Source organism: Protomyctophum bolini (genome assembly GCF_963924005.1).
Source record: "Protomyctophum bolini genome assembly, chromosome: 14".
Lineage (NCBI taxonomy): Eukaryota > Metazoa > Chordata > Actinopteri > Myctophiformes > Myctophidae > Protomyctophum > Protomyctophum bolini.
The window spans coordinates 16,570,402-16,581,688 of record NC_137875.1 but is presented as its reverse complement, the minus strand read 5'-3'; the positions used below and the strand labels follow the sequence as shown (position 1 = coordinate 16,581,688).

Below are 11,287 nucleotides of genomic sequence, written 5' to 3'. Positions count from 1 at the left end.
CCTGCTCAGTCATTTACAAGCAGAACATGCATTTTGGTACCCAGCATTATTATTGCAAGGGTCCTCTTTGTCTGTGTGTCTTTAGGTAAAGTGTTAGAGCTGATGTAACTTTGCACTTCTAACAGGGATATAATCCCGGTTTCCTATGCTCAAGTTCTGACATTTATACAATTCAGCTACTGTAATAGAGCCTGCATGCTTGCTCAGGGGATACATTGAATCCTGACCATTAGGTAAAAAAAATCATGTCAGATCCTGTGTCTAGGTGAGTCATGACCTTTGACACAATCTAAATGTCTCAATAGAAGAGCAGGGAGACAAAATACGACAACCCTAAAAGTTATATTGTATTAAAATAATCTACCATACAGATTGGACACAATTACATTTTATCCATCCATCCATCCATCTTCAATCACTTATCCGTAGTCGGGTCGCGGGCACAACAGCTCCACCAGAGTGTTCCAGACTTCCCTCTCCAGAGCAACATTAGTGACTTCCTCCTGGGGGATCCCGAGACGTTCCAAGGCCAGTGACTAGATGTGTTTCCTCCAACTGCGCCTTCTCTCTCGTGTGACTGAACTTCTCCCAGTCACCCGTCGAAGAAAACTCATTTCGGACGCTTTTCGCGAATTACATTGTACTCATAAAAAAATAAGTTACATACATAAATTCAGGGGTCGTCCATTTCCATGAATTCACTGACAATTCACCTCTGACCACAATCACAGTGGTTCACACAGCACGCTTTTATAGCCCCAATTATCCTGTCACCGACCTGGTTTGGCGCTTACTCACTGGCAGATGCAGCAGCAGAGGGGTCGAGGACTGGTGGTTTTGGTGCACATTCAACAACAGCATGATGCATGGCTGCTCTCAAAGCTGTCTTCTACATCCTCCCTCTCACTCTTGCTGGAACCCATAACGTCATAAATCACTCCCAACACATCCGTTCCACCTCTTCTTCACCCCTCTTCCCACTGTTCTCTGTTCTCGTTCAGAGACACATATTCTGTCTCACTCCTGTTGACTTTCATTCCTCTTCTCAAGAAAACAAGAAAGGGCTCAGAGCCGATCCTTGGTGTAGGACAGGCCGGTGGTAGAGTGGCTGGATGGTAACCGCAAGGTTGCCAGTTCGAACCCGGGCTCCCCCAGAGTTAGTGTCGAAGTGTCCTTGAGCAAGACACTGAACCCCTAATTGCTCATGATGTGCTGGTTGGTGCCTTGCATGGTTTCCACCACCATCGGTTTATGAATGTGTGTGTGAATGGGTGAATGTAATGCACAATCTATGTAAAGGTGTATGAATAATGTGTGTGTGTGAATGGGTGAATGTAATGCACATCTATGTAAAGCGCCTTGGATAAAGGCGCTATATAAATGCACCATTTACCCCCACCTCAAAATCCTAATGGCAGGCAATAGGGCTCCAGTAAGTAACCTACTGGTGATCATTCAAAGCGGGTTTCCTTTTCTCCTTCTCCAACAGCTTATTTTTCAGTGCCTCAATGTCTTTCTTCAGTTGGGCATTTTCCACAGCCACGTCTCTCACTCTCCGCCCCATCTCTTTCTCCAACAGCACTCTTCTCAGTTCCTCGATGTCTATCTTCAGTTTGGCATTTTCCACCATGAGCTTATTCTCTCTTGTGACGATGGTCTGGACAATGACTTCCTCCATCCGCAGTCGAACCTGTGGTTTGGGACCGTCAATGATCTTTTCCAAATCAGACATCTTGTCAAAGGTGCGAGGTGGGAACATTGAACAGCTCTCTGAAGACACACTTTTAGAGTCTCACGGTATCTGTCTCACGAGTAGTGTTACAACACCTGCTGTGCCCAAATATGGTGTCAACCATATTTGGGTACAGCGGGACCACCATGGGAGCAGAGATGGGCGAAAAAACATCAAATTACAAACCTGCAAGGGGGGGGGGGGGGGGGGGGGGTCAACCACGACACTTATTTCCTATTGGTTGACGCCCGGACAAAGTTCACCAATGTTGAACCATGTTAAAAACCACATGGGTCAAAGCATTTCCTGCCGGCATGTTCTTGGGCACCTCTGTAAACCTTGCCACGCGAAAACTACAAAAAACTACAAATTCAGGACCCTGTGACGTGGTTGTTGAACCGGAAGTATTAGTACATAATAATAAACACAAATTCAATTATTGTAATTGCACTTTACAATTATGAGGTGCATAAGATGAATTTAATATGAAGGACCCTATGAGTTACCCTAATGGAAACAAGCCATAGTGCTTTCTTGGGTTATAAAATCCTCTTAGCAGACCTTGTATTGAACTATAGGCTACATTCCTGTGCTTTTTTAACTGTTTATAAAGTAATCAATCTATGGAGTTATATTGTACATATATGCACGGCTCTCAACAGTTTAGAGCCAATTCAAAAGCAGTTGAGTTGCTTATAAGCTGTAAAAAATAAGTGCAGACAAATAGATTTTTATTTAATTTATGGCTCTATAGTTAATGTGATTCATAAAATATCAAGTTAGTTAGTTAGTAGTTTTTATTTTCTAACGTTACTAGCCTGGGGAAAGTGCATGAACCAGTCTTGCATCAATCTCGTCCCCCGCCGGCTGTGGTGGAACTGCGGGCACAGCTTTCCACAGGCTCACAAACATGTGCCTAAATTAATTTGGTGTATTGATCTCATAATAATAAACACATATTAATGATCATATCAGCTAATAATCAATCATATTAATTGCAACTTTAAGTCACATTGATCAGGTTAGATGTGACTGTTTCTGTCCGAGGCTAAGTCATTGGAGTTATTTTTTTAATTTTCGTTTTCATGTCATGTCAGGAAACATCACTGAGGATACGTCCCAGGTGCATCCATGCAATGTCTTTTTTGTTATTCAGTTGTATATTGTATTAGTTGTATATTGTTGTAATGTATATTGTATTAGTTGTATGTTGTATTAGTTGTTAATTGTATATTAGTGTTACAGTATAACCACATATAAGCGGTACAGACCTGCTAGTGATAGGATCAGAATGTAAACAGTACAATCAAACACTTAGGGCCCTACAGTATCTATATCGCCACCGTCCACCCCTTACTCCTTGTCACAACTTTTGTTTTAAACATTTTAAAATAGTTCAACTAGTTGATCTACATCGACACGTTGTGAGCTTGTAGAACTATTTGTAAAAAATAGTTTAGAGATAAAGGGTAAAAGGGCAAGTAAAAAGTCCTTTTGGTCTTGTTTCCATTCAGGTCCTGCATGGGTATTCAATTCATAGTCATGACATGAAAACCAATATTAAAGCTACTGGAAACCGTCAGTAAAAATGCGATGTCAATACTGTGCATTCCTAGTACGTTAGCTTGATTGAATATTGTATTGATGATTTTCAAGTAGCAAATTATTTTACCCCCCGTTTCTCCCCAATGTAGTCGTTATGCCGGTGTATCCCCCCCCCCCACACAAACATTTATGTGTTGTCACTGCTGTAGTATACTGACTCACCTGCCAGTGAGGAGCCCCCACCGGGAGGACATACTGTTGTATCCTATACTGACTCACCTGCCAGGCTGCCAGTGAGGAGCCCCCACCGGGAGGACGTACTATTGTATCCTATACTGACTCACCTGCCAGTGAGGAGCCCCCATCGGGAGGATGTACTGTTTTATCCTATACTGACTCACCTGCCAGTGAGGAGCCCCCACCGGGAGGACGTACTGTTGTATCATATCCTTATGCCTTTATTTTCTTCTTTCAAATTATTTGATCGGCACAAAATATTGTGTTTGTTGTCATGATTTTTGGTCATGACAACACTTTGGTCGCAACATGTGTAGGCACAGTGCACTGAAGTTTTTTAATTCCCCCCCTCCTCTCTCTCTCTCTCTCTCTCTCTCATTAGCAGGCAACAGTGCAGCACTATCTCTCTCTCCGTTTCTGGCACAACAGCGCCCCTACTGGTACTAATAGTCATAATGGTGCTCATAGTCACATAGGCGGACACATAGATAGGTGAACACGGACATTGCTGTTCCTTGGAGTGTTTGCACCACTCAAAAATGAGACAACCATCTGCAAAATGTTTGAAGCTGTCAAAACTAAATACTTTTGAACTATATGGCAATGGTGGTAACGGTTGGGCTTTTGGTCAAGGTTTTTAATGTCTGTTTGTAAAGTGATCCTATAGGTTTTAAAGATGACTGATTTGTCTGTGACCAGGTTGTGAAACAGTATGTTATGTGTGGAAAAAATCATAGCATGCATGAAGAGTTTAGCTGCGTCTGTTCTCTGTTTTGAGATATGGTCTTATGTGTCTGAAATTAGATGGATTTAATTTGATTGTATTGGCTAAATTTTAAATGTTCTTTAAATGTCAAGTTTGAGTCTAGTGTGATTCCAAGATATTTAGATTCTGATACTACCTGAATGCTGTTACCCTCGATAAGAATGTCAAAAAAATGGCCATTCATTATCAATGGCATTTAATGTTTGTGCTTACACGCATACTAAAAGCTGGACATAGGAGCGCCCCTCAAAAACAATGTGATCACGCTTTCCTGTCTCTCTGCATTATTGTCCAATAAATTAAATCACACTCGTGTGAAGTGTGGCCACATGACGTCTTACACCGTCATTCAGTGCCTTAAACAAACATTAAAGTCCATAGACTTGGGCGGCAAATTATTTAGGTCATAAGTGCTTTAAACAAACATGGAAGTCCATACTTGGCTGGCTCAAAGTGTTCTCTAAAGATCTCTAGACAAACATTGTAATATCCTCAAAGTCCATAGACTTGCCTGGCAAACGATTTACGTCATAATTAAGTGCTCTAAACAAACTAAAGTACTAAAAGTGAGAGGCGATCTGGTCATCATATACGTACATCACATTCCGTTCTCAGCCAAACAAAGGGGTACACACAAACACACAAAGCCATGGGCATAGGAGGCCCTTAAACATAATCGTCAAAAGCCATGCATTGAAGAGGCTAGCGCTACTCAAAAAGCTAAACATTGACTAAGCATAAAGGGTGCTGCCTAGACTCACTGAGTAAGAGTACCTGTAGCCTCGGTACCCAGGCTTTCATTTTCGTCGGCGCAAAAAATGAAAGCCTGGGGGAACGCATTGGCCGCTATGGTCTAGAAGTGGGAGTCAACTCTTCCAGGTGGGCGTCCCTCCAAAAGATGTGAAGTAGCGCTGCACTGGGGGAGGAGAGGAGGGTGACGGACAGATCAGTGATACCAATCAGGGCGTGGGGAAATCTCAGCCGCGACCCACCCCTCTAGACCAGAAACCTATAACACATTAGCTCAGGCTAGAGTGCCTGTAACAACATAAATAAGGTTATATTATAGTCCTTACCGTAGCTGACCCGGGTTCGAATCGGACCCAAGACATGTTACTGCATGGCATCCCCCTCTCCTTCCTGCCCTTCTTGTCTCTCTGTTCACTGTCCTGTCAAAAATACAACAGAAATGCAATAAAAAGAAAAAAACATTCAGATTTAACATTAGCTATTAGTACAAATACATGTATGTGGAATTAAATGTTGGTATGACTCAGCTAATGACAAGCATCATAGCTGAGGCTTCAGAGTGGGTAATAGTTATTCTTCTCCGAGTGCCCCATTCCCTGCCAGGTGTGTGGGTTTAGCAGACTCCGTCCAGACAGGGCCAGCCCATCTGCACGCAGTTGACACAATTTAATTACTTAAATATTAAACAATTCATAATTACATAAATTAGTAAACAAAAGACATAAATAAAAACTAAAAAGAATGGCTAATTGGCAGTGTGCAACAATAGATGTGCCATTGAGTGGTCCAGTGGTTTGCTCATTTATCCACAGACATGCAACACACTATACCTATACCTATGTTCAGCACTTTGTAACCTTGTTTCGAGAAGTATATTACATTTTTATAAATAAAAATGTACTTACTAGCAACGGTAAGCATATTTGGACATCGACCATTTTGTGTACCAGTTTTCACCCTAAATTAAGCATCGTTGCTACATGCAAAGAGGTTCCAGACCAAGAGACGGCGCTCAAGTGGTCCGTTACTCGTCTCCTTCGCTCCTTCACCATGTTGGAGTGACTAATTTATTTATCCAACTTATGAATGGATCAAAGCAGAAATAAAAAAAACGTTAATTCAGAATGTCAGTGTGCGTGTGCGCGCGTGCACGTGCATGCGTGTGCATGCACACGTGCGTGCGTCGTATATTAACATTCGTTCAAGTCCATTTGACTTTACTTGTTAAAAAATTACATCCCATAACACAACTGTTACTATAACAAAACTTTTACTAACGAACTAAATGACAGCATCAATAGAAGTGGACATTTGAGACATTGCCTGCTAACTCATTCCATTCTCTCTTTCCACTCGGAATTCCATTTCTCTTTCATTTTTGTCTGAGTAGGTACAGGCTGTTATCTGAGCGACCCTCCAAGATGGTGGCAGATCTAAACTGGTGGAAGTGGGGTTCGAGGTGTATGTGGCCTTCGTCACAGCCTGAAGGTGACAGGTAGTCTAGAGAGAACTGGCTCTGAACTTGTAAACCCTCAGTTAAATTACCACTGAGGATTTGGTACGGTATCAAATGGGGATCCGTGCACACTAAACTGGTGGTACTTGAATTTTAAAAAAGGTTGAGAAACACTAGGAATCATGGGATCCGGCCGTTGTGGCTGTATCCCAGGAGTGCGTCCTGCGAGAGGAAGATCTTCTCTGTTGCCTCTCAATCTTTTCCTCACCTTTTCCATCTCCCCAACTCTTCTCTGCCTTCCTCCCTCCCTGTTGGTCTCTCCCGAAACGGCGGGAGCTGGTGTTCTCACCTCTGGTCAGCAATTACGTGCCTGAGCATCATACATGCGTTTTGCGATGCACTGTGTGCTTATAGATCGACTATTTTCTGCGAATGTTTGCCCCCAGAATAGGGACGCTATAGGGTTCATGTCAGGTTAGGCATGCATTGGCTGGTGCCATGGTTGCCTTGGTAGAACATACAACTCCTTATTGTTGTTCCAGTCTGCAGGGAATTGCTTCAACCACCTCTAGTCCTGCCATATTGGGGTGGACAGTCTTGTCAAGTGTCTGATTTGTTTCTGATGAATCTTTCAGCTTCAGGAGGTGGTAGGAAGTGGCTGCCTACGGCTCCTTGGAGTGCATGTACAGTAGCAGGTCGGCCACACGGTGGCTGTAGCCAAACTCATTGTCGTACCAGGCAATGAGTTTGACAAAATTTCCGTTGAGGGAGATTCCGGCATCGGCGTCAAAGATGCAGGAGTGCGTGTCACCGATAAAGTCAGACGACACCACCTGGTCCTCGGTGTACCCCAGTATACCCTGCAGAGGGCCTTCCGAAGCCAGCTTCACCGCTTCCTTGATCTCTTCGTAGGTGGCGGATTTTTTCAGACGGCACGTCAGGTCCACGACGGACACGTCGGCCACGGGAACCCGGAAGGCCATGCCCGTCAACTTCTCGTTGAGCGCGGGGATGACTTTCCCCAAGGCCTTGGCAGCTCCGGTGGTCGCGGGTATAATGTTCTGCTGGGCGCCCCGCCCGTCGCGCCACACCTTGGTGCTGGGACCGTCCACGGTCTTCTGCGTGGCCGTGTACGCGTGCACGGTGGTCATCAGGGCCTCCTCGATTTCAAAATTGTCGTGGATGACCTTCGCCAGGGGAGCCAGGCAGTTGGTGGTGCAGGAGGCGTTGCTGACTATGGTCATGGTGGCGGGGTCGTATTGGTCTTCGTTGACTCCCATAACGAACATGGGGACGTCGGGGGAGGGGGCAGAGATTAGCACACGCTTTGCTCCGCCCGTCATGTGAGCGGTGGCCCGCTTCAGACTGACGTAGACGCCGGTGGACTCGACGACGTAGTTCACGTCAGCGGCATGCCAGGGGATGTCCTGTGCTTTCATGCACTGAAACACGTGTATGACGTTCCCGTCGACAATGAGCTTTCCGTCCTGGTGGTTGACCTCGCCATGGTAACGTCCGTGGGTGGAGTCATACTTGAACATGTAGGCCATGTACTGGAGGTCAATGTAGGGATCGTTGACGGCCAAAACTTTGATATCTCTTTGGAGGCAAGACCTCAAAACCAGACGACCTATACGGCCAAAGCCGTTGATTCCAACGTTGAGGTCCATGATTGCTGTTGGGTGATTTACAGTTATAAGATTTCTGAGGTGGACGACTCAATGAAAATGAATTATGTAGAATAGGCATGATGTAACACAGACGTAGAACAAACGGCTGCCCAAATATGGACTTCTGGACAGCTACAATGGTAGTGTGGAACTTCACTTTTGTGATTACCAAATAAGTAAGTAATTCATGAAAGATTCCCAATAGCAATGCCAATGTTAATTTGTGTTATGTTTTAATGGTGGGGGGAAACAACAGAAAGGAAACTAAAGTTCAGTCATGGCTGAGGAAATATTTAGTGGTCTGTGATGTATGAATGTTTTAATGGCAAATTAAACTTGCTGTTAACTCTGGACAAGCATCTAGGAGAGATAAACTTTGTTCAATGTTGATGCTGGTATGAACAAACTTAAATTATTGTATCTCATAAAAGCAAGTAACAACTTGCTACTGTTGTAACAATGCACTCCCTCACCTAAACTGATGGCTTGGAATAAATCCAAATTATGATGGATTTTAGTTGCAACTTTTAAACGAAAGCTCTTGTAGGCCTACCGGTATCTATACATTGGACATTTATTGACAACATTTTAAAACCAAGGCTCCACCTTGAAGTGGCAGACAGGTCTAACTGGAGAACTGTGTATCACACAATAAGTTGAACTTGCCATTACATTTTATGAGTGAAATCACACTCCTTCAAATCACACTCAAAGCTGCATTTATTCAACATTGTTTTGACAGTCAAAGTCAAAAACGTTTGTATCAGTAAAATTGTGTACGTACGTGTGTGTGTGTGTGTGTGTGTGTGTGTGTGTGTGTGTGAGAGAGAGAAAGCGAGAGAGAGAGACACAAGTGCAAAATATGTTAATCTATTGATGTATATTTCATTGAATTACATATCCATGTTATTGCCTGAGACAATTGAGACTGAAAAGTATTTCGATAAGTTTTAAAAGAAAAACACATTTATGTGGAATGGTGTTACAAAACCCTTTTAAATGTCTAGGGTTGAGTTTGTAACATAAAGATGGAATTACCGGGCTGTTGACCATGAGGTCCAAATAAAGGAGATCAAATTTCAAACAATATGCACAGGGCATGAACAAAAACAACTATACCAGATGCGGATGTTGCCAAAATAACAAAGGAAGCACAGGGAAAACAAAGACAGACAAACTAACGTGAGTTGTAAACTAGTATAGTGAAAACAAAAGGCTGCTTACCCATCTACTCTAACCAAACCATTGTTCAAAAATACATACGTGGCAACACATACGTGCTTAACATGTGTTTTGTCCGACAGGCATTAGTCTGACACCCTACCCAAAACCCAACCCTAAACCTAACCTCACAGGAAGCCACGGGTTAGTTTTAACCTGCCACAGATTAGTTTTAACCGGCCACGTATGTCGGGAGCTACGGCTTAGTTTTAACCGGCCACGCATGTCGGGAACTACAGCTTAGTTTAAACATGAGATTTTGTTTTTGATTAGAAAACATACATTAACCACTTCAACCCTATACATTTCGGCCATTTGAAAATAGCAGATCACAATGTGTCACGATACAACGCATTGTGAGCTTGTAGATCTGCTATTTTCAAAAGATTTTGCACACCCGATACTTTTGTACTCTCACTCAACTTAGTACTTTTTGAATATGGGACTTCTACTTGTTACAAAGCACATCTACATTGCAGTATTTATACTTTTACTTAAGTAAAACATTTGAGTACTTTGTGACAGTTAAGTATTCGTCTCTCTCTGCATACTAGATATTCAAAGGTTGCTCTGGGTTGACAGGTCAAAGGAATGTGTTTAGGTCTGAATTGTTGTTTTGTCGCCCCCTTCTGGCAGTTGCATGTACAATCATCCAGTTACACTTCTTGTCTAGAAAGGATGTTTGTTGTCAGAATCAGGAAGAGAATGCATGTCTGCAATGTTCTTCTAGCAGAGTGTTATCTTATATGAATTATTCATCTATCTCCAAGTCTCAAGACGCAATGTCTGTGAGCATACTTGTTTTTGAGGCAATTGCCAATTATATTGTTACTGCAGTAATGTGTGTAACAAATCGTACGAGTTCGACTTAGATAAAAGCAAGTTATTTAAATGGTCTACTATAGCAGAAAGTTATATTATTCTCCTGTTATTGTGGATGGTAATGATGGTGTACAACTGAACATCATTTATTGAATATTTCCCTTAATCTGTCCCCTCCTATATTAAGCTATTAGTGTACATTTTCGTCTTGCACAAACATTAAATTCCCATTGACAATGGATGGTGAATTATATGTCATAGTGTCTGAGCAAATAGGCATAGCGTCTATTTTACGTTATGATGATGTAGGATGATAAGAGCGCCCCTCACTTCACATGGGTATGACTTTTTTGTAATGCATGCAGTACGATATTCACCTTCTGTATATGCAATATTTACCTCTTTGGGAATATTTACGTACAGTACAGTATACTACATGAACTCGTTGTGTATACCTTGTATGCAATACGTATACTTTCCTCTTATTTTCTTTATACATGTACTTAAATTCTGAAAACATTTCTATGGAGTTATTGAACCAGTACAGAATGAGAATGAGCCTACCCCGGCTCAGAATGAGAGCCGGGGTAGGACCAAGCAGAGCCATCTAATAGAAGAGTTGCGATATTGAGGGGGCAGAAAACAGCCTGGTCACGTGTTTCATGTACTCGCACGAGCCCATGTAGCCTCCAATGCATTCCGTAAACATCCGGTTGTCCCTATTTGAATGGACAAACCAATAGAATGTAGAAGAGCCACCATTGGACTGGCCCCATAAAGTGAACTCTATGGCTCTGGCACCAAGCCTGTTATAGACAGCATGTGGTTATGATTGGATGGAGGTGGAGTCAGGTAATGGGTTGATTGACAGCAGAGGAGCTGGTGACTTCAGACCTGCAGATATGGACCCCACTGCAGCTCTAGGCAAACCCTGCTGTGATTGGCCAGTAGTCGCTGTGATTGACAGTTCTCGTTTTTGCAACTATATGCCTAAACTAACCCTAATCCTAACCCGCTAACCTCAGTAAAACTATACCTAACCCTAACCTCAGTAAAACTATACCTAACTCTAACCTCAGTAAAACTAT

The 11,287-nt window shown here is 42.8% G+C and overlaps 1 protein-coding gene and 1 long non-coding RNA gene across 2 annotated transcripts in view; both read right to left on the bottom strand.

Annotated features, from left to right (window-relative positions):
* The window catches only part of LOC308328445, a 78,040-nt gene that overhangs the window by 2,860 nt on the left and 63,893 nt on the right, over nucleotides 1-11,287 (bottom strand). The window lies entirely within an intron of this gene.
* Nucleotides 7,149-10,806, bottom strand: LOC308328279 (glyceraldehyde-3-phosphate dehydrogenase 2-like; the record flags this gene model as incomplete). Its single annotated transcript, XM_080782049.1, has 2 exons — nucleotides 7,149-8,161; nucleotides 10,764-10,806. The coding sequence occupies 2 exons, from the start codon at nucleotides 10,804-10,806 to the stop codon at nucleotides 7,149-7,151; spliced, it is 1,056 nt and encodes a 351-aa protein (XP_080638175.1).